Source organism: Rousettus aegyptiacus, unplaced genomic scaffold (assembly GCF_014176215.1).
Source record: "Rousettus aegyptiacus isolate mRouAeg1 unplaced genomic scaffold, mRouAeg1.p scaffold_m13_p_1, whole genome shotgun sequence".
Classification (NCBI taxonomy): Eukaryota; Metazoa; Chordata; class Mammalia; order Chiroptera; family Pteropodidae; genus Rousettus; species Rousettus aegyptiacus.
In genome coordinates, this window is record NW_023416284.1 from 27,653,460 (window position 1) to 27,676,860 (window position 23,401).

A 23,401-nucleotide genomic window follows, 5' to 3' on the forward strand; every position below is an offset into this window, starting at 1 on the left:
TAATATAATTGCTAAAAGCATGGTGTTAGCATATTTGCCTTTGAGCCTGTCAAATGAAGATACAGTACCTACCTCACATTTAAGACAATACATATTAAGGCTTGAGCATCAAGGTTAGCACATAGCTATCATTTTTTGAGTGCCAGCTATATCATATGTGAAGGAAAATGAGAAAGCCTTGAATGCCAAGATATTTGGATTTTCTCTGGGTAATAGGGATCATACAGATTCTTGAGCAATAGAGGGTGTTCATTAGACATGTTTAGAAGGGACTTGATAGTCAAAAAGTCTAAAGCCACTATAGCAGTTGTGACTGCTTGCTTCTCTTCTACTCCATCCAAATCTCCCTACCCTTAACCCACAAGTGTTTTAAGACCATGTTTCTAAAAACCAGCCATTTATATCTGTTTAGGTAAGTTACAGAGGGAGTAAGGTGGTATATTTACAAGTTGGTTTGTCCAGATATACTATAACTTAGTGTCTGTATTTAATATTGACAACCAAAAAAATATATAAATATCTTTCATCTATACACAGCAGGGCAGGAGCATCCACGTGTTCTTGAGTAGTAAGTTTTCAGCCTCCCACGGCCCTCCTCTCATGGTGATCATCTGGCCCTCAGTGCAAAGGAGACTAGAACCTGGCAGCCCAGTCTGGCCCTTCCTCTCTCCTCCCTGCACTCCAGTGCTCCCAACGGGTCTCAGGCAAGGAAAGATTAATTTGAGTGGTTGGGTAGGAAGAGATGGGAATGGGCGAATCCTAATGGAGCCTGACTCCTAGGGTGGGGAGATCCAGGCCTGCAGAAGTAAGTGGCCACATCCCCTCTAGGGGTAGAAGCCTCGTAGTTTGTAGTTCGATTAGTGTGTCCTTGCTCATAGGTCCAGCCCTACAGATTAGCTTGGCAAAGAAGGCAAGTGTGTCTAGGCAGGATTTGGTCCCCACCCTCAGGCACTGAGCCATTCAGGGTGAAGCCTGGAGTGTGGATACAGGAGACTCTGGCTGATACAAAAATAATAACAAAATCAGTAATAAAAAAAATTATAAAATCTGTTGCTTGTCTGAATAGATCTGAGCAACAGTCTTGCTTTTGTTAAAATCCTGGAGCTGTTAAAGTCCTGAATATTTTTCTGGACATCATTGCTGGCTGAAGAAAGGAGCCCCAGGCCCGGCTCCGCTGAAATCTGTCAATTTGGAAGCCTTGTCCAGCTGCCTATGCTCCGAGATCCTTGGGGCTGCTGGGAACAAGCCGGGCTGGTGATGTGGGGTGCCTCACACTTGGGAATCAGCCCCCAGGGGGTGGAACAGCTCCTCAGGTGTCTTGTCACTTTGGCTGGCTCCCCCCTGCCGGAAACCGGAAGCAATCTCATCGAAGGTCCGGCCTTTGGTCTCGGGAACTTTGAAGTAGGTGAAGATGAAGAATAGAACCAGGAGCACGGTGAAGATGATGAAGACATAGGGACCACACAGTTGCTGAAAGACACAAAGACCCATTTGGTTGGAGTCCTGACCCTATATTCTGGCTTTAGGATCTTAGATAAGTCACTTTGCACCTAAGCCTCTGATCCGAAAAAGGGGACACCCACCTACAACCCAGGAGTGCTGGGATGACTAAATGAGAGTCTACCTGCACCTGGCTTGTAATATTATCCAGGTAACAGGTTTCCACTGCAAAGCAGAATGAAGACAATTCAAATTTAATTACTTTGAACCAAGTAAAAAACCCTGGGGTTGAGGTCAAGGTTCTTAGCTGTTTGTTCTTAGATGTTTGATCTGAGTCTCATTCCTCCTCAGCATGAGTCTACTAGGAACAGCTGGGAGAGCACTTCTCAGGCAAGAAATGGTGCATGTGAAAAGAATGGGGGGATCTTACCTCCACATACTGGAAGCACATGCCCACAATGAAATTTGAGGTCCAGTTGGAGAAGCCAGCAACAGCAATGGCAGCAGGGCGAGGACCCTGGCTAAAGAGTTCAGCCACAATAAACCATGGGATGGGGCCAGGACCCACTTCAAAGAAGGCCACAAAGCCAAAGATGGCTACGATGCTCAGATAAGACATCTGGGGCAGCTTCTCCTGTTGAGGACAAAAGAGAGGGGAGAAAAGTTAGATTGGGCTGCGATGGAACCCCAGAGAAAAACTGCAGAGGCAGTCTACAGCAGGGCTACAAGCTCTGGCAGGAGGCCTGGGGCTGGTCTTGGATTTGCCTTGTGGCTTAGATACCCTGCCTTGGGTCTCAGTTTCCTCATCTGAACAAAAGGACTTATGTCCTGCATGGTGGTTGTGACCTGCAGTCTATCCTCTAGGAATGGTCATGTGGTATGCATGTGGGAGGTGCTAAGAAGAGGTCCTTGTGGGCCTCTGGCTCTTGCTGTGGACCAGTATGCAGGAGGATGTGGAAGAAAATTTCTAGGGTGGGTGTTAGAAGTCTTGTAAGGCGCCCAACTCAAGGTTAGCACAGGGTAGAAAAGTTACAGGCTATGGCTCAGATCCCTGATCTGCTGCTCATCACGTGCTGCGTGCTGGACCTCTCAGCAATCACGGGACTTTCCAAGCCTTGGCTCAGCTGTAAAATGAGGGTTCTGGTGCTTTCCTTGCACAGAGGTTGGACAAATGAGTGGTTGTGCATGTGAAAGTGCCTGGCACAAGGTTATCACAGAGGCTACTGTTACACCGGTGGGGCCAGGAGACCTGAGGATGATGCCTGGTTGCAAACTTTATCTGCTGCATTACTAACCTCACTGGGATTAGTTGCCTCACCTGGGAAATAGGACTACTAATTGAACTACGTGTTCAAGTTGTGAGGAGTAAGATGAGGCATGTTTCTATGCCTCTGTGGTGAAGAGGGCAATGCTTTCTACGGCTGTTCTGAAGAATCGAAGCTACAGAGAAAGACTGTGATAAAGTTAAAATTGGGCAAAGCAATTCCTGGGGAGAGGAAACGGGGTCTGGGGCTGGAGGTGCTACAATGAGAAAACACCAAGCAGGGAGGAGCCAGTTCAAGACAGGATATGAGTGGGTAGAAGGAGACAACCTAAGGAGGCAAAAGGCAGGCCCAAGCCTGGGAGGGGGGGTGTGCACAACTAGGGAGAGTGGTACCCTGGTCTCTGGTTGCTGCTGGCCAGGCTGGGGCTGTGACAGACACTTTGCAATCTGAAGCTCACGTGAGCTTTGTACCCACTCTTGCCACCTCACCCCCAGAGTGTGGCAACTCACCAGCAGTGCCAGGGCAATGGTCATGAGCACGGCACAGCCTCCCATGCCAGCCAGGCCAATGAGGTGCAGGGTCCGCCGGCCAGCTCGTTCCACCACAAAGAGCTGTGAGGAGAGAGAATGTGAGTGCCACCCTCACCTTGAACCCCCACGCCATCACCACCACACAGAGGCTAGCCCCAAGAGCTGGGGAAACCACCTGCTACTGCAGAGACCAGGGGGTAAGATAGCGCCGTCTCCTTTCTGGGGCCACATAGGGAATGAGGGAAAGAGAGCTGGCCTTCCAGCCCTACAGCCGTATGGTGGGGAAGAGCTGGCCCCAGAGAGCCAGACAGCTGAGCATCCTGGCTGTGACCTTGGGCGAGCCATCACACTTCTCTGAGCATCAGTGTTATCAGCTGTTTGATATGAATAATGAACTTGACAAGTTGTTGAGAATGAAATGAGATAGCACTCAGGGAGCACATGACACATGCCTGGCTCCTGGTTCCTCATTCAGTCATGAGGCCTTGAGTCCCCGAGCTGGTCCCTGGCTGCTGACTGGTGGCGGGCAAGGACACTGAGACTCACCGATACGACCGTGAAGGCTGTGTTGACGATCCCGGAACCGATGGTGGCATACACAGGCTGCTGCACCCCCGCCTTCTCGAAGATGCTTGTGGAGTAATAGAAAACCTATAGGACAGAGAAATCGTTGGGGCCTGGCTGGCAATGTGGCCCTTCCCCTGCCTGTCTTGATGGGTATGGGAGATTGAGTAAAGAATGAAGGAGACACTGCACCAGGGCCCTCATGGGTTTAGTTATAAATGAAAGCTGCTCTTTTGTCAGGGGCTTGTTTGTTGTCTTAAGTTCAGGCTCTGTTCACAGCACGCACTTGACTATGGAGTTTGGCTGGAGGCAACAGGAAGTGTGGGTGAAGGGCACTCACAGCATTGATGCCCGACAGCTGCTGGGACAGCTGCAACACCACAGCGATGAGGAGGGGTTGGCGGTAGGCGGGCGAGCGGAACAGCTCCAGGATGGTGACTTTCTTCTCTCGCATCATCTGACGACTCTCCTCCTTCATCTCCTGAAGGTCTCGGGTCACATCTGCTGTCCCTCTCAGCTTCTTCAGCACTGGGGGGAGGGACCAGAGAGAAGGTGGGGGTAGCTCAGAGTGGAAGAAGTCCAGGGGTAGAAGGTGGGGAGAAGCATAGGGCCCTGCCCGTACCACTCTTGGCCCGGTTCTCCTCATTGCGGTTGATGAGCAGGAAGCGGGGGCTCTCGGGGCAGAAGGGCAGCAGGATGCACTGCAGCAAGGCCGGGATGAAGATGATGCTCAACAGCAGGGGCCACAGCTCCTTGTTCCCCATGAGGGAGTCCAGGCCAAACACCTGGGGGAAGCAAGGACAGAGGAAGCAGCTGTGAACACCCTGGCCACCACTCCCAGCCCCGCTTCGCCCAGTGGCCTTTGCCAACTTTGTGTCCGCTGCTGCTTTAGAGGAAGGGCTCCAGTTCCAAGGCTCTGCCACTAACTTGAGGCTTAACTTCTCTGAACCTCAGACCCCTCATTTGTCATATGGAGAAAGTAGGTCCTACCTCCTGGCATTAGTGAGAGGACAGGACAAATGACAGAGTGTGGGGGCTGCTACTCTTCCGTAGGATGCTTTTAGGGATGAGGAAGGGAAAGCTTTCTGGAGACGGGGTAGTGTAAGTAAAGGCATAAAGGTCTGGAGGCATGAGAGAGCCTGGCGTGGTGAGCAACCAGTGAGCTTCCCTGCAGTTGGATCCCCAGGTAAGGAAGTCTGATTGGGCTGGGATGAGAACGGTCAAGTCATCTGTACCTGCTCTCCCATCAGGGAGGCCCATGTGGAAACTGAGTGGTGGAGTGTTCTCTGGAGCCTGTGCTAGGCTGTGTCCCATAAAGGTACCCTTCTCTGCAAGGCGGTGGAAGGCTGGGTGAGAGGTCTAACCAGGTCCTGTCTGGACACACTTGCAAGAGCCACTGAAGCTGTCGGTGGGAGCCATGCTGGGTGAGCAACCCCTGCCCCACTCACCTGGGCAATGAGGATGCCGACGACGATGCCCAGCTGGTGCAGGGTGCCCAGCGCCCCTCTAAGGGCTGTCGGGGACACCTCTCCCACATACATGGGCACGAAGCCTGTGGTCAGGCCGCAGTACACACCGATGATGAAGCGGCCCAGGATCAGCATCTCAAAGGACTTGCCCAGTTTTGAGAACCCCATGAGTACGGCGGACATGAAGGCCAGCAGGTTTATCATCAGCATCGAGTTCCGCCTGGGGGGTGGCGTCACAGGTCAGGGGGGTCCCTTGATCCCCTTTGGGCTTCCCAGGGACTGGGTCATAGGGAATAGCCTTGAACCTCTCCCACCCTCCACACCCTTCTGGGACTCCTTGGGCAGGGCCAGGACCCATCTACTCACCGGCCAAAGCGGTTAACAAAAAGGCCCACCGAGAAGGAGCCAATCATGCCCCCTACAGAGAAGATGGCCACGGAGAGGGACCAGAGTGTGGTGAGCGTGGTGGGTGAGATGCTCTCTTCATAGCGGTGGACCCATGTCTGGTTGTAGAACTCCTCAATCACCTGAAGGGGGAGAAACGGCCTGTTTCTCTCTTACCCTGGTGGGCAAGGCCAGGACCCAGCTATTCTTTTTCTCTGGTACTCGCCCCTCCAAGAGGGCCTTTTTACCACGGAGTGCTGCAGAGGGACCAGCCCCTGGCCAGGCCCCAAATTCACTGCATGTTCTTAAGCCAAGTCCCTCCCCCTTTTGCAGGGCTAGTTTTCCCAGGTGAGAAACAAGGGCTGGGCTCCATCTCCAGCTCTTATACTTCCCCTAGGTATGGTTTCCAGTGCTCTGTGGTTTTGCATGCTCAACAGGACTTGCTGGGGACAATGGCAAATGACCAGTGGTGGAAGTTCAGGCATAGAGCAGAGAGGTTCAGAGAGAAAGTGCTCCTTTCCACTTGCCCCTTTTCTCAAGGTGCCTAAGGCCCCAACCCCCCTGCTGGGGAGGAAATACAGCTGGACAGACAGGTTTTGCCATTCCAGAGGCCCTTGGAGGAAGAGCAGGGCAGGCTTACTGACTCTGTACTCAGGGCTTAGTGTGACAAACTTGCACACAAGCCATGCTCATGAGACACACACTGCCACTCTCTGTCCCCCAGGCCCAGCTCCTCATGGCTGGGCTGAAAATTCCACCTTGAAGGATCTTTGACCTCTTCCCCTCTCCTAGGTGCCCAGCTGGAAGGTACAGGGAAGGCTAGGATGAGGAAGCAGTTCTAGGAACTGGAGCCACCTGTCCTAGCACAAGCCTGCCCAGCAGCCCTGCTCCTACCCAGGGGAGGGCCTGGCCGGATCCCAAGAATGTGACAGGCGGTCAGTACAGGTTCTGCCTGAGCACACTCACTCTACTCTCAGGCAACGAAGACACACACCCAGTGCCACGAGACTGGCCAGATCCACCCAGCCACGTGCGCAGCTAGGCACAGGCCCAATGTACCCAGAAACAGCTTCTTGTGCACACACACCAGAACACACACATGCTCACATCATCTGAACATTCCTTGCTTCAGCCAATCATAAACCTGTGTGCCCGTCCCTCCCCTCACCACTTGTAGCTCAAGCTCAATTCTATGGGAACCCAACCCATCCCAGCACTCCTCCCCATAATCATGCTGCAAGTTCATGTATACACAACAGCATGCATTTCTTATACAGCCTTTGTCAGGACTACTCTTGGCTCTCCCTAACCCTCCTAAGCCCCTTCCTTCTAGCGCAAAGAGGCTGTGGATAGCCACAACTGCCAAAGGGGAAACTCAGGCCCAGGGATGCCCATTTAGTATGCTGGGCTGGGCTCCACAGTTACAGTGGGTCCTTGCCCCCTAACTGTCTTTTTCCTGCCCTGCTGCCATGATCTGTCTCAGGTCTGGAGACACCTGACAGAGGCCAGGCTCTAGGGGGTTAGGATAGGTGGACATGGGGAGGGGATGGAGAGGAGAGGCGGCCCTAATGACCTACTTGTTTGTCCTAGGGAAGCCAGAGAATACAGGGGTTAGGAACCTGGACGTAACCAAGTTCAGATCCCAGCACTACCACTTTTCTCCGGTGTGATCCAGGGCAAATCATCTCATCTCAAACGATAACATTAGGAATGTCTACTTTGCAGTGCTGTGGGGAATTACTGAAACATCCTTATGGTGCTTGCATGGTACCTTGCACCATCACTGAGCCCAGGGACCCTACTACATTCCCATCCTGACCCGAAGGCAGTGCAGACCACTGACAAAGTCTAACCAAACCTACATCCCATAATTCAAAATTAAGGCTCCTGACAGATAGCAGTGCAACCTCCCACCTACCTACCAACATCTCTATCTTCGCCCTCCACACCATTTCCCCAGCCTCCATGGTTACTCTGCCTGGAGGGCCCACCCTGCTTTACCACTCTGAAACCTTTTGAGATCCAGCTCAAAGGATCCCAGGATTCTGTCTTCCCTGTGGACAGGGACCTCAGTGGATTCACACTGGTGCCAGGGACACCTGGTGAGTGAAGCGGGGAGTCAATGAAGAAAGGGCCTTAGGCTCTCCTGGAAACCCCGGCTTCTGCTGGCGACAGAGAGAAGGTAGCTTTCAACAGCACAGCACAGCACAGCACAGCACAGCACAGCACAGCACAGCACAACACAACACAACACAACACACATTGTGCTCTTCAAGGGACAAAACCAATCCCAGGGGAGGACTGCTTGGGGATAGTGATGCTCCATTTATCAGGCTCTGATGAGAACAAGCTGTCCTGGATAACGGAACTGTCCAGATAAATGCTGCTCACCCTTTTGAGGCCTCAAACTTTCCTGACTCATTATCTGGGCAGAAATCTTTCTCCCTCTTGTCACTCTCACTTTGCTGCCCTTAGCAACCAGACCTATAAGCTGGGCTCCAGGGCACTGCGATGTCCATGGGGCTCTCTAGAGGGGCAAGAAGAGGTGTTTGCCCCAATGGCTTTTAATTTTTGTATTCTGCAGTTCTCGTAGTCTTTCTGTGGTTCAGATGCTTGTCCATATTGTTTTTTGCCAAGAAGTCAGCTAATAGAACTTGTTTGAATTGTGTGCAAAGAAAGAGTCAATAGGTAACTGCTGAATAAAGGGCTTACTATCTAAATGAGCTTAAGGATGTAAGCTGAGGTTTCAGTTTTGGCAGTTCAGGTCTTTAAACCTCTTCTTGGGACTGGCTAGAGACGGTGAGGACCATGTGTAAGTGAGGTGTTACCAGAGCCCCCCAGTTAAGTCTCCTGCTTGTGGTAACAAATCAGAGAGACCAAACCTTGTCCAGGGCTGGCTCCTCTATGGCTCATGAGCCCCTCTGCTACTCAGACCACAGTATGGGGTTGAGAAAGGGGGAGCAGCCAGCCCCCTTCACCTTGGCCCAAGGCTCGTTTTCTCTGCTCACCACCCCCTCCACCCAGCAGCACTTCTTGACTGAGCTGAGGCTGTGCTGTGGATTCCTGCCTTTTGAGCTGGTGCTTGAGATTTCTGGGAAGACACTATGCCCAGTTTTCCATTCCCGCTCCCGTGTCCTCTTGCCCCTGGGGGTCCATGCTGCATGTGAGGCTCAAAGCTGACCCTTGGCTCAGGAAAGGCAGGGGGATCCCTGGAGAATCAGAAAAACCCCACACGGTGAGAGGTTCTGGGGTCACCACTTCCACCCAGTTACAAGGTACCCTCAGCATCCATCCTAGCAGTGGCTGGATGCCCCTAAGGGAAAAAGAGCCTACTTACTACTCCTCTCACAGACTCAATCTCCACAACGAGGTTACTGGCGACCGCCTCAGCCTGGCTCGTGTCTGAGGGGCGAGATCAGGCATGCAGCGCCTCTTCTCACACTCCCGCCTCACGTGCTCCCATCTCACGTGCTCCTCACAAGCCTGGGAGACACCCTTGATTCTGCCACACCCTCCATCTAATCAGTCACCAGGTCCTATTGTTTCTGCCTCCTAATTTTTGTCCTACTCTTCTCCCATGCAGCACCTGTCCTGGGTCTCACCTGAATTCCCCTCCCATCCTCACTCTCCCCATCCCCTGAAGCCAGATTCCACTTCCCACAATTAATTACTCCTCAACATGGCAGGCAGAGCCCTGTTCACCAAATGCATAGGCTCAGCAGCCCCTCTGTGTCTCTGCTCCCTTCCCGGCCCATTCCCGACATTCACAAGGGTTTGTGGGAGTACATGCATTCTGGGGGGAAAGGGAGGGTCTTGTCCGTTTGAGGGGGGATTGTCAGGAGTCGAGGGGCTACTAGAAATCTCTGTTCAGTTGCCCCCTCATTGAACTAGAGGGTAGTGGCCCACTTGTTGAAACTGTAGGGGCCAGCATGGAGAAGCAGGTCAGCTCTGGGCAGCCGAGATCACTTGGACTGAATGATTTCCAGTGAAAAGCTGTTCCTCATCCCAGCAGTTCTGCTGGGTGTGGGGGAGGGAGGCTTCCATCATGTCTGACTCCTTGGGAATCACTCACCTCCTACGCCCAAGCAACTGGGGATAAAGGACCACATGTCTGCCTGTCTACAGAGGAAGTTCTGACTTCCCATGTCCAGGTAGTGTCTGAAGTGAGACCCTGGCATGACGTGAAGCACACTTGCTGCCCAGCATACAGAATAAGCTATTTAGGACGGAACCGCCACTTTCTGAGGAGCATTAAGGACAGGTTTTTCCATTTTCAAACTGCTGGGAGACAAAACATTAACCTAAGGCATTAATACCATAGGAAAGAACCTGAAGGAAAGCTCTATCCTTAGACTCTGCCTGGCTGCCCAAGCAATGAGACCCAGGAGGTCTGCAGAGCCCCAAGGCATACACTTTGAGTTCAGGGGAAAGAACAGCTTTCTAGGCTTCAGAAGATGAGATTAGCTGCCTCATAGGTAGTGAGTTCCCTGTCAGTGGGGAGCATACAAGTCAGTTTAGAGCAGGGATTGGTAAACATTTTATGTAAAAGCATAACTAGAAAACATTAGGTCTGCAGACTGACCACACATGGTCTCTGTTGCCTATTTTTCTTCCTTTTCTCCTCCAACCCTTACAAAGTATAAATAAAATACATTCTTAGCTCATGGGCCATACGAAAATAGGCTGCTGGCTGGATTTAGCCTTCCTGTCAAACTTTGATCTAGAATTCTAGATTACTGCCAAGAAAAGGGGCATGTGTTTTGGAACCTCTGGCTGGTCTCACCATCCTTCCCTCTAGCCCAGGAGGCCTGGGTCTTCTAGATCATCCTGAGAGAGAATCAGAGCTCCCTCTTAACCCTCTCAGTTCTCTTGTAGATATTACTGTGGGGATGAAGGGGTTAAACAATCAGCCAAAGTTTGAGCTCTACTTTGGAGGAGGAAAGGGCCAGCCTGTCCAGTTTAGTCCCTTAGCCTGACCTTGACTCCTATTTCCTGTTCCCTGCCTTCTCCTCCCCGCCCAATTGGGGCTGCCCCCCATCCTCCTCGCAGAGCTCGTATCTCCATAGCAGCTCTCAGCCACACCCCAGGGTCAGCTGGTAGTTCAGAGCCAGATGCTACAGGTGGGGCTGGACAGATAACTCTGCATGCTGGGTCCTCTGGGGCCTCTCATTGGGGGCCCAGGCAGCTGATAGAGCTAGAAGCTGGGCCCCAATCCCACAGCAGACTATTGGACCACCCAGGCTCCTTCTCAGGAAGAGCCCTGAGGTGGCTTCTCTCCAAACTCAAGTCAGGCCTTAGTTCTGTCCTCCTCACTGGTTCCTGGCCTTCAGGTTCTCTCTTGCAGACAGAAAGATCTTCACCTCCCTGTGGCTGCCCCAGCTTACAACCTCTTCTTGGTTCCCCACCACACTCAGGATGAAGGCGCCTCCACCCACATGACACCCCAATGCTGCCTGGGCACCCTACACTTCTGCATTTTCCTTTGTGCTGCTTCTTTGCCTCCTCCCTGGCGACCTTCAGAAAATACATGACCGCTCCCCTGGAAAACCTTTCTGATAGCCACCCCTTCTCCTCTATTGTAGTGGTTCTCAAATAGGAACGATGTGCGCCCCCCCCCCCCCCCCCGAGGACATCTGGCAATGTCCGGAGACATTTTCGGTTGTCACACTGGTGGTGTGCTACTGGCATCTAGCAGGCAGAGGCCAGGGATGCCACTAGACATCCTACAATGCATGGGGTAGCCCCCCCAACACCGGAGAACTATCTGGCCCAAAATGTCAATAGTGTTGAGAAAACCCTGCTCTCTGGGCCAGGTACCTTCCCCCTCCCCTTCCCCCTCCCTCTCCTCTGTTCCTACCGGCATGTCCACATTTCCATCACTGCCCTGAGAGGCTCACTACAAGGTGCTATGTGCTCCCTCTAGACTAGAAGGAGCTGTCACTAATTAATAAGTAAGTCATGAATCTGAGGGGCTTAAGGAATGATGTAGCATGACAGGGAGTAATGGTGTAAGAGATTGTGCAACTGTGTGTGGGAAACTGTTGAGATGTCTGTACATGACTAAGCTTGACTGGGCTTGGAAGTCAGAGTAGGAGGGGCCAGCTGAGTAGCAGTTGTAGTGTGTGAAAGGGTATTTTGGTGCTCATCTGACTGTAGTGTAACTACCAGTGCTTCTACAGTGGCCAAGGATGCAGACTGGAGCCAGACTCCCTGGATTCAAATCCCAGATATGCCATTTACTAGCTGTGTGTCCTTGGTTTAACTGCTTAACATCTCTTTGCCCCAGTTTCTTATAAAACAGGAATTATAGTACCTACCTAATTGGGTTATTATAAGGAATAACTGAATAAAATTTCTAAGGTCTGACACACAGTAAGCTCTAAGGGTTTGGGTTTGTATTAGGGAAGATGAGGGAAGAGGAGAGGAGAGTCAGAGATATGGAGAGGCTGCCTGGGTTAGCTGAGTAGCAGGGGGCAGAGAGTTCAGGCAGGGAAGCAAATCTTGTCTCCAGTACTTTCACTCACCAAGTAGGTCATCCTAGGTGAGGCAGACCTCGCCGGCTCTCCAGATCAGGTTCCTCCTTTGTCACATAAGGAGGATGAGCCAGCAGACCATCAGGCCCCTTCTAGCCCCAACCATTTGCCTCATTCTCAGACTTGCCTGACACCGTTGCTTGCCTAGGAACTCATGGTTTCTAAATGGCCTTTAGCTGGCAACTCAGCCGCATGTGGAGAGGAGAGGCGGTTCTCTCCAGTATGGTGATCAGGATGCCCTTGTTCGTTTATTTGCTCTCTGGCTGGTCTCGCCTCCTCCCTTTTCTGCCTTCTCCCTCCTTCCCCAGGGAGACAGAAGGCCTGGCAGGGAGGAGTCACAGGGATGCTGTCATCGAGCATACAAGGGGAAGGGCAGTCAAGGAGGTGTGAAGCCTGGTGTCCACCTCAGCTCAGCTTCTCACTGCCCAAGTGACCTGACCCAGCCTCGGTTTCTTCCTTCATAACCTCAGCTCCATCTACCTTTTGCTGCGAGGAGATAATTTACAGAGAACTACTTTGTGAACATTTAAGATGATAATATCATTAATTAACCACTTCCAGGAGGAAGCCCTTTGGGGCCTGTTTTATGGAGGAGACCAAGCTTCTGGTAATTAAGAGCAGTGTTGGCATCCTTACTACTAGTAGCATAAAGCCTCCTTGGAAAGCAGGCCGACCGGGCAGTCCCACACAGTTTCCTAAGAGAAGTTCTTCTAAACAGACAAGGGCAGTCGGTGTGTCAGTGTCTGCAGTCAGCAATTCTGTGTCAGTGGCACCTTCGTGCCGCTGCATCTGCACAAGCCGACCCCATTGCCTGGACGCCTGCCTCCTTCCCTGTGGGGCTGGCTCGCCCTTCAAGGTTAGAGCAGCTGCAAACTTTTCAAAACCCTTCTGGTCTCTCCCGTCACCCTCACCCAGCATCAGTCATTCACTCTTCCTCTTTGCCCCCATGGCACCTCGAAGCCCTTCATTAATTATACTCTGGCTTTTCCAAGGGGTCTCCCTATCCCTCTGCGTGGTTGAGTCCTTGGAGGGCGGGGCCGGGGCCCAGCTCAGACCATGTCTTAGGCAGTCGGCTGAGGACCAGGATGTGCCTGCTCTACTCGCAGCTTTGTCCCTCCCCACCGTTTAGGACACCACCTGGCACAGTCCTTGTTAAATGAAAGTGCTGGCAGAACTAAATCGCTGTGTCCAGTTGGCTCTGAGACATTCTCTTCCTCTTGTGTCATTTTCTCCCCTCTTCCATGTGCAATTTATCACTTCTAATTTGCTCCTGGTTGGCAGAACTACGGCCAGGCTGTGAGAAGTGTTTATAAAGTGTAAGAGTAAACAGATGGAGTGCCTGAGTGCATGCCCCAGGAAACGCCGCTAGATTTCAGTGTGTGTGCTATCAATTCTGGCCACTCAGATCTCTGGCTTTGGTCCTCAGAGGCTGGTTTCTGAAGTGAGCTTTGGACAGGTGCCCACAAATACGCCTATCAATGCTGCTCACAAGCTCCGCTAGGCCCCCTGTACTGCTCACTTGGCCTTCTTGACACCCTGGCAGCTGCCCTGTCATTCCTCCACAGTCATCCGTACCTTTCACCTGTTTCTGATTAGAGGGGAGACCCCAAGTACGGGGGTCAGGATGCCCTTGTTCATTTATCTAGCTGGCCTTTCCTCCTCCGCCTCCACCTCCTGCCTCCTCCCTTCTCCACCTTCTTCCTCCTTCCTCAGGGAGACAGAAGACTTGGCAGGGACGAGTCACAGGGATGCTGTCATCACTCACACAATATGGAGCAGGGGAAAGGTCCTCAAGGAGGTGTGAGGCCTGGTGTCCACCTCAGTTCAGCCTCTCATTGTCTAGGTGACCTAACCCAGCCTCAATTTCTTCCTTTATAACCTCAGCCCCACCCACTTTGTGAAGCTGCTGTGAGAAGAAAATTTATGGGGAACTACTTTGTAAACATTTAAGACGATATTATGATTAATTAACCACTTCCAGGAGGAAGCCCTTTGGGGTCTGTTTTATGGAGGAGACCAAGCTTCTGGCTCTCTTGGCAATTAAGATCAGTGCTGGCATCCCAGTGGGGCAAAGCCTCCTCTGGAAAGCAGGCCAACTGGTCAGCCCCACACAGTTTCCTAAAAGAAGTTCTTTAAATGGGCAACAGCAGTCAGCACTATGGATCTGTCTGCATCCACAGCCTCAGAAGGATCTGAGTCCCTCCAGCCAGATGCGGCCTCCGCCTCCTGGAGGAACCACTCCCCTCCCCTGCTTCACCCTCTCCTCCTCCGCTGATTCCTTAGGACATGTTTAAAAATGAAGTCTTCATACTAAAAAGAAAAAAAAAAATCCTAGCCAGACAGCCTTTCTAGCTACCATTCTTCATTTCTCCCTTATATACCAAGTCTCTTGGACAGATTGTCTTTGCTCTTTCCTACTTCCTCTTCCTTTTCAACTCATTGTAGGGCGGTTTCTACACATCACTCCCAGTAGTCAGCCTTTGCTAGTACAGGGTCACCACTGGGCCTTTCCATATACAGAAATATAGGGCTGATCTGTCCAGGTCAACCGCTGGGGCTCCAGACAGCATTACTTCATTCCTTTCTTCCACCCACCATTTACGAGTGCCTTTTATGATGGCCAGGCACCATTCTAAGCACACCTTGAACAAACACCCTTGTCCTCGGGTGCTTCCATTCTTCCGTCTTAGGAGGTTCTCGTCTCCTGGCTTAGAGGTACCAGCTCTCCTCCTGCCTGAGATCCTCCTATCAATGGGGATGTGCTGTGGGGCTTGACCCTATTCTACACCCTCTCTCTTGAACATCTTCCTCTCCCGCTATTTGGATAGCCATGACCAACTGTCAAACTCTTCTCCAGCTGACTATCGGCCTAAGAAACAGAACCCACATCCAAGTGCTTCCTGTACACCTCAGGCTGTGTCACATCAAACCTCAATTCTCGCACGTCTCACAGGCACCTATCAGCAGCTCCTCTCATACCTGCTCCCCCTCCAGATCCCACATCGCCCAAGCCAGAAACCTAGAAGCCATTTAAAAACCCTACTCTCTTGTCCTCATACTGAACTGATGACCAAACCCTGCCCATCCTCCCTACTCAGTGTTTGTTTTTCTACTGCCATAGTAGCCTTCTCGCCAGTTTCCCTGTCTCACTATCTCAGATCCATCCTACTACACCAGATGCCTGAATCATTTCCCTAAAATGCAAATCTGATCATATCTGTCCTCTTTAATGGGTCCTCATTGTCCTCATTCTGAAGTCCATATCGCCTAGCTCGACCTACGCGGTGGTGCCCACACGCCCATTCTGATTGTCCCATGCCATGCAGGTGGCTGGATATTTTGCAGAGGAAACCTACCCAACAAGGCCCTTGGTCAGGCTCTGGCATACCTCGTGGGCCTCCCCAACCTTCTCTCTACTCCAATTCACCCAGGTCACACACCAGACTTTCTCTCCTCTGGGCATTTCATTCCCCTCTTTGCAGGCCCCCTGCTCACCCCACTCCATTCTATTCCTGAAAAATACCTCCTCTATCCTGATCTTAGAGTCCTATATCTGTTGGTAACTCACTATGTGATCGCAGTCAGAACATCGCTTAATCCAGTAGTTCTCAACTTTGGCTGCACATTAGGATAAATAGGGGAGCTTTAAAATTTCGATGCTCAAACAGCAGTCCAGACCAACTGGAACAGAATCTAGGAGTGTCTAGGGAACCATAACGTGCACCCCACCTCCCTTTTCATCTGCAAAAACCCCCAAAGGGAGCCAGCTCCGAGACATACTTTGGCGAGAGCTGTCTGGCACACTTAGCAGGGCAGGACTTGGGGCTGTTTCAAGCATGGGCCCATGGTTACCATTTCAGACAAGCTTGGAAAAGTCCTGACACGTCCGCTACAGCTGAGTATGACTCAGCAGGCCAGGCCTTCCTGGTGACCTGTTCTCCAGCATCAGGCGTAGCCTCAACAGCCACCCTCCGCCTATTTGGAGGAGGCCCAGCTCCCTCAACACAACCTAATTCTCCCAAATAGATTCCGAGCCTCAGGAGCCAGCTATGCTCACATTTTAGTCCTACCCATCTGGACAATGAATATGGTCTTGATAGGAGGACTGCCCACTCTCATTTCGTCCTTCCCAGGAGTTTTAAACTGACAGGAATTTGGTCATTAAGCAGTTAGGTAAACAAGAGTTTGATTTCTGACTCCACCATTTACTAGCCATATGGCCTTGAGCTCTGGTCATTTCAGCTGACTTCACCTGCTCAGGACCTCAGTTTTCAGATCTATAAAATGGAAATCACCGCCCAAGCTCAGGAACACATGCAAAAGGCCTGGTGTAGAGAAGCGACTCACTACAGTTTCCTTTCCTGTCCCCTTTCCTCTTCTTTCCTCCCTAAAGCAAGTGGGCTGAGCAGTAGCCTCCCAGTCCTGATATTCAAGTGAACAAGTGAGGAAAGATCTGAGATGCATCCTGAGGAGAGGGAAGTAAACACAGACCTTCACCCCCTACAGTTCCCTAGGGTGAGATGCCACAGGGCCTCCAGGGAAAGGAGACAGTTTCAACCCAGGACAGGATGCCTTATAAGGGAGTGTGCTGCATGTGGATGGGTGTGAGCACAGGCTTGGGGACCACCTGGCCGGGGAGGCTCCAAGGCAGACTGGTGTTGGATACCAGTCAGGCAGGTTTCTTCTCTCTGGCCACTCTGGGTGTGGTGAACGCTGCCTGTCTGCCTTCTTGCCCTGGTGGGCAGCAAGAGAGATAAGCACCATCGTAGCCCCAGGGCGCCACATAAGTGCAGCATCATTATACCAGAGATTGCTTTGATTATTATATGTCTGTGTTGCATGGGAGGTTGTTCAAGATGACCTATTAAGACTCCATATTTCTATGGGCCCTGAGGTTCTTGAAATCTGCAGCTCCAAGGTTTCAAGGCTAAAGCCAAGAGTCTCTGACCTGTTCAGGGCCAGAAAATTGGCTGGTGAGGTAGATGGTGAGTTGATGTAAATGACTGACACCCAAAAGGCAGAGTGTGTGAGGGTATGTGGTGCAGAGCAGAACGGGCTGGTGTCGATAAGCCAAGAAGGCACAGCACTCACCTTCTGGGGGGCGTTGATAACTCCAGTGTTGTAGCCAAACTGCAGGGAGCCAAGCACTGCCCCTCCCACGGCCATCATGAGGCGGCCTGTCAATTTCTGCAGAGAGAAAAACCACACTGTTACAGGCAGGTCTGGGCCCAGGTTACTACAGGGCAGGGCCTAGGCTGCCAGGTTCCCTGGTTCAGAAATCTTGCCTGACTCCTGGCATCGCATCTGCCTTTCTCCCAGGAAACTTGGCCATTTCCTGTCCTCGGGTGGCCAAACCAGCCTGCTGACTTCTAGACACTGGGTTGGCCAGATCCATTCCTGGGGAGAGGGGAGAATTAACGTTTTTTCTCTCTTTCTGCAGCCAGATCTTGGCTAGAGACGGACAGACCTTGGCATTCTCTGGGGTCTCGTTCCACTGGTGGAGCCATACCTGGGGTCCATGTGGCTCCAGACTCTGATTGGGAGGCCCGGGAACCAATACTTCATGCTATGGGGGCCAAATTACATGTGAGAAGCAACAAAGATGGGGGGAAGCACCCTGGATTTGGACCCAAAGGTGGTGGTTTCTGATTCTAGCCCACCTGCCTACTTGCCCTGTGAATTCTCAACCCTCTGTTTGCCTGTCTGCAAAATGGGAATAGTTTCACAAGTATTAGTACTGAAGATGTGTTCCTACCCTCCTCACCCCTCCCTTCACTGGGTGGGGAAACTGAGCCCCAAGAGACAGAAACAAGGCAGAGAAGAGCTCTAGCTCTCTCAGGGCCAGGCTGGAGCTCAGGGGGCCTGATTCCCCACCCAGTGTCCCTCACGGCAACCATCCCCAAACCGTGAGCCTCCCAGGATTATTTACACACAGATGACATACCAGCCAGGAATGTGCTTTGGAAAAGTTATGACACAAGGCAAGTAGGAGTGTGGGGCCAAGGTGTTTCCAACGCTCGAAGGGCTAGGGCAGAGAAAGGGTGGTGGGTTTCCGTCCTGGAAGCCAAGGGCCCCCAAAGGCAGCAGGCGGATACCTCGCTAGACAAAGGGAGAGGATTCATTTTTTTTCTTTTAAAATGAAGAATCCACAAAATGTGACATTAGGCGGTCCCTTAACTGGTTGTGACAAAATGGAGATAGGGATGGGGGTACACCCAAGAGCAACTGTGTCCACGACACCAGGCTAGGTAGTAGAGGGGAGGGTTGGGAAGCACACAATCCCGAGCTACACCTGTGGAGCAGAGACTCTCAGCTCAGTCATAGCCTTACTAAGGGCCTTGGTTTGCCCACAGAACCCAGAAGCAGCCCTGACTTCAAGATTCTCACAGATAGCACTGGACTTAGCTGTTACTCAGACATGTTCCTGGCTTGCCTTTTCTTTCTCTAGAAGCCACCAGGCCAATGATTGAGAAAGCTAAGGTCTTCATGTCAGAGGTTGAGAAAGAGGAAGGCTGCTTCAGCTAACCTGAGTGCACAGGTTCAGGGTCCGTTCTTTGTTAGGTGAGTGCTGGGTCCATCCTTCCCACCAGCCCACCTGGTCCCTTCCTGGCCACATCTGGACATTCATCCTAGATGTCACAGCTGTCTTCATGGAGGGCTGCACTCCCTTTAAATCCTGTCCTTCACAGCTCAAAAACACTCCCCGGGCCCCAACACACATACACACCACAGCAAGTCCCCGTCCCACTCCACCCCCAGCAGAGCCCCTTTTCTCAACTCTCCAGGGAGCCTCAGACCCAGGGCTGTCAGTTCTGAGTGGATGGTGAGTAGCTGACAGACCTCCTCTCAGTGGGCCCCAGCCAAGCCCACTTCATAAAGTGACCACTGGGATTAAGTTAGAGGATGTTGCAAGGTACTGAGTGAGCATCGACAGAGCGATGGCTCAACACCTGCTGTTGATGGCTCAACCCCACCATGTGAGGGTTTTCTGCCTGGTGAGTCACATGCATTAGCTTAGGGCTGTCCATTGGGTCATCCAGAGTGTGACGCTAATGGTACATGAGATACATGTTTTCCTAGTACGCGTTAAAATATAAAACTAGCAATGTAAACCTATGAATTAATAAAATGTGGCCGAGCTTTATAATGGAATACATAGAAAAGAAAGTTCTTCGATATTAATTCTGGACATCCACCAAGACATATTAAGTGAAAAAAGCATGTATGTATTGTATGCTGCCTTTTGTGTAACACAGATTTTTTTTAAAAGGCTGACGAAAGGAGACTATACATATCTCTGTATTTAAAAGAGCATACAAGAAAGATAATGTTGTACCTTGGGGGATCTGGGTGGCAAAGGCAGGTGGAAGGGAGATTTTTCATTTATACTCTTTTGTACATTTTTGAATTTTGAACCATGTGAATGTATCGCCTATTCAAAAGAAAAAATTCTTACGATTTTTACATATTACTTAGAACAAAGCAATTTAATAAAAATATAAGTGAGAAATAATACAGAGGCTATGTGGCTCTGGTAAAAATCATGCTGCTAGTGCATGAATAAACGATGCTACAGTAGGGCCTCTGTGAGAAGGAGCAGTATTATTTTCAGTCTGGCTCTTATGTTCCAGGGGTCTCTGGGCCTCTGAAGTCATCCCTGGGGCCCTACCGAGCAGCTGTAGCTTCTGGTGGTGGGGGCAGCTAGAAGCCAAGGATAACCCCTTCTGCTGGACTTTGCCATATGGCAGGTGAAGGTCAAATTCTGTTTTAAAAACCTGCCTACCCACATCCTGGGCTATATCAACATCCACCAGGCAGGCTGCTGCATTAGGATCTACTAAAGTGCTCAGTGACCCATGCTCAGGCCCTGGATGAAACAGGCCCCAGTCCTTACATCAAAGAAGCGGCTTCTGGTCCAGTGGGGAGGCTAGTGTGGTCTGAGCTTCAACCAGTGCGTAGAAGAAGGCACTGGGGGAGTCCTGGAGGGAGAGAATTATAATTTTGCCTGGGGACAATCAAAGATGGGTTCTCAGGAGGTGACACTGGAGTTGAACCGTGAAGGACATGCAGGGAGTCTGCCAAGTGGGGAAGCGGTGGCGAGACTGCGTTCCGGGTAAACAGAACAGTGCTTGCAGGGGGAAGAAAAGGGGCCTCATGCAGCCAGACTAAATGGGGGGGGGCGGGGGGCTGCTGCTCAGTGTGGCCCCTGCTCTTTGGCAGGCACACAGCGTTGAGACCGGTCACACATCTACGCTCCCATCGCCCACCGCCACTGCACTCACCAAACCCAGCTTGATCAGTGCTGAACTTGGTGTCCGAAGACCAAGGCTGAAGGGCGGTGAGTTGCTTGCTTTCACTTTGGAGTTGGGATACACGGTGGCCCTGGCTCTGGGCCTTGGTTTCCTCACACAGAATGGGGATAAGAGTTCCTTCACTACAGGTTTCATGTCAAAGTCTGTATCAGTGCGCATCATGGAGCCGGCAAGGTTCACTTGACAAATGTTTGCTGAATCAGGGAAGGATGGGAAGCCATCCTCGACCGGGCCACCACGGTACCACCTGCCCCCACCAGCCCTGTGGCTAGAACTAAAACACAGTAATAAAGTCCATTCATCCAACATGTATTTATTTTGGTGCCAAGCTGATGCCTTAGAGACGGGGTACAAGCCCCACAGCTTGTGGTTTTCTTATAAAGCGTTTTTTTTTAGGGGTGGAGGAGCAATGTAGAGCCCAGAACCTGTGACCCTCCCAGCCTCCTGTCCCCACCCGCTGGGGACAGGGCTATCTTCTAGAGCAACCGCACTCGTCCAGGCCGTTGCCTTTGCTGTGTCCTCTGCCATCTCCAGCTTTTGCTCCAGGTTGCTGGGAATACCCACCTACTGTTCACCCACCAGACCTCGAATGCCTTGGGCATGGGACCTGGAGTGTCCAGGGTGGGACCCAGCATAGAACCTCTGTAAAAGAAGACTTACCACCTCTGAATTTAGCTTTTGGGCAAAATTAGCTCTGTATATTTGTTCTGCCAGAATGGCGTTCATCCTAACATATTTCGACTTGTCCATTTATCAAACCCCCTGATGAATACTGGGACATTAGCTCTGAGAGGTGGAAACAGGCTAACAATAACCTCTTATCCCAACTCACCAGGCTGCAAAGGAAAGACCACTGACCTGAGCTTAAACCCTGACTTTCCTAGGACTGCCACACAGGCCCTTTAGTTTAGCAAAGGCCCAGGCTCAGAGTCCCGCACAAAGAAGGATCTCATACCCCTCGCCCCTTGTCACCTCTGTACCAATTCTGGAGTCCCAGAGTCCCACTGAGAGCTCTTCTTGTCTCAAGAAGCCAACAATGAGGTATCAGCTTCCAGGACCTCTCCTCCCACACACAGGGATGTTGATGGCCATGGCCATGTCACATAACTTGCTGGGCACTAGAGCCTTCTGAACCAGCATGTGCCCTTCCTTGGCACAGCACTCCGGCCCTGGGCTTGGCCTTCAGCAGGCTCTAGGTCAATACTGGCAGAGAGACGGTATGTGGCTGCTGCCATTCGGAGGCAGGACATTCCCTGTGAGAGGAGCGTCCTGGAGCAAGCATAATCACTCCCATCACCTGCCTCCCCGCAGCTGCCAACATGGCTTCCCCAGGTGCAGTGAAGCATGGGATACCACCTCTGTAACTCCTTGGGCCCCAGTTCTAAGGAGGGCAGGGAGAGGGGGTGGGGCAGGGGCTTACCAGATCCACGACAACTCCCTCTTTATTTATTTTGTGTACATTTCTTTTCTAACATTTCATTTGAACAAAATTCTGGGCATTCCAAAAGAAAGAAGACCAAGAAATTGCCAAATTGTTTTAACAGCCTTGTGTGATAGATGGGAGCCGAAGGTCAAAGGTAAGGAGCCCAGGACACTCAGCAAACAAAAGCCAGGGCTGAGACTGAAGTTCTTTGGATTCCTACACTGAACTTTTCTTTCAAAAAGATGAATAATGGGTTATTGCTCAGATGTCTGACCTTCAGGGGACCTCAGGCATTTATTCCCCTTGAAGCCATTCCCTTCTAGCCTCCCAGTGAGGTCAGGACTTCTGCCTAGCTAAGCCTCCCCCTTCACCCCATGGTGGTCCTGGAGGCAGAAGGGACTCATCAGTCTTTAAAGCCAAGTGAAGAGGAGGGAGCTGCCAGAATGTATCAGCACCAGCAGCAACACCACGTTGAGGTGCTAGGCGCCATGCCAGGAGCTGTTTATGCATCCTGATTTAACCACCATGAACAGCCTTGAGGGTGAGACCGCTCCTACTTCACAGAAGAGAAAATGGGAGGCTCAGAGAGGAAAAGTGGATACGGGCAAGTCTCTTAGCTTCTGTGAAACATTAAGTTGGGGGTCTCTGATGCCAAACTCTGTGCACTTCCTGCTCATGTCCTCCTCCCTGCTTCTGGGTGCTGGTCCCTGAAGGAAACAAGGTTTCTACCTGGTGCTTCCTATGTAGGTCAAATTCCCTTCAGGCAACAACCACCAACTCGGCCTGGCCCTGTCTGTGCCAGAACAGCCTGGGCCCAAACTCAATAAACTTCTGGCCATTTAGGTTGATTTTCCTCTAAGCCAAAGTGGCAAACTACGGCCCGTGGGCCAAATTCACCTCACCAATGGGTTTTATGTTTTAAGTGGTTGGGGGAATAAAAGACTAATATTTTATGATATATGAAAATTACACTAAATTCACTTTTAAGTGAGCATTAATAAAGTTTGACTGGAACATAGCTACACTTATTTCTTTGTATATTGCTTATAGCTACGATGGCAGAGCCGAGTGGGCTACCATATGGCCCACAAAGCTGACAATATTTACTTACTACTTGGCTCTTTACAAAAAAAAGTTTGCCATTTCTGCTTTAAGCCCCAGGTACCCTGAACTGCTTTGTGCAATCCCAACATGTAAACTGCAAAGGATTTTCAAAGCCTTTCAGGCAAAACCAAAATCATTCTCCCTAAATAACTAAAAAGGTGTTTGTCCTAAAACAAGATGTTAACTGCAAACAATTAGCTCTCTGGGCTGTGTGTGGGAGCCGTGGGCATCTGGAGAAGCTGACACCTCTGAGGAGATACCCTTACAGTGGTGAAATGGGCACCAATTCAACTCTGATAAAATTAATTTGATAAAACCATAGGAATACGCAAAGGTCCCCAACACTTTCAGCAGGCAAGTTTAAGTCCTAGCCTCCC

At 51.2% G+C, this 23,401-nt stretch overlaps 1 protein-coding gene across 1 annotated transcript in view; it reads right to left on the reverse strand.

Moving 5' to 3' along the window:
- Window positions 1–380: 380 nt before the first annotated feature.
- The window catches only part of SLC2A1 (solute carrier family 2 member 1), a 28,934-nt gene continuing 5,913 nt past the window's right edge, over window positions 381–23,401 (reverse strand). Inside the window, exons 2-10 of the mRNA XM_016139970.2 lie at window positions 17,277–17,372; window positions 5,635–5,795; window positions 5,248–5,488; window positions 4,422–4,584; window positions 4,140–4,327; window positions 3,782–3,886; window positions 3,215–3,316; window positions 1,871–2,074; window positions 381–1,470 (exon numbers count right to left, since the gene is read on the reverse strand). Coding sequence (XP_015995456.1) covers window positions 1,270–1,470; window positions 1,871–2,074; window positions 3,215–3,316; window positions 3,782–3,886; window positions 4,140–4,327; window positions 4,422–4,584; window positions 5,248–5,488; window positions 5,635–5,795; window positions 17,277–17,372 — 1,461 coding nt within the window. The 3' untranslated portion in view covers window positions 381–1,269. The remainder of the gene's footprint in view (window positions 1,471–1,870; window positions 2,075–3,214; window positions 3,317–3,781; window positions 3,887–4,139; window positions 4,328–4,421; window positions 4,585–5,247; window positions 5,489–5,634; window positions 5,796–17,276; window positions 17,373–23,401) is intronic.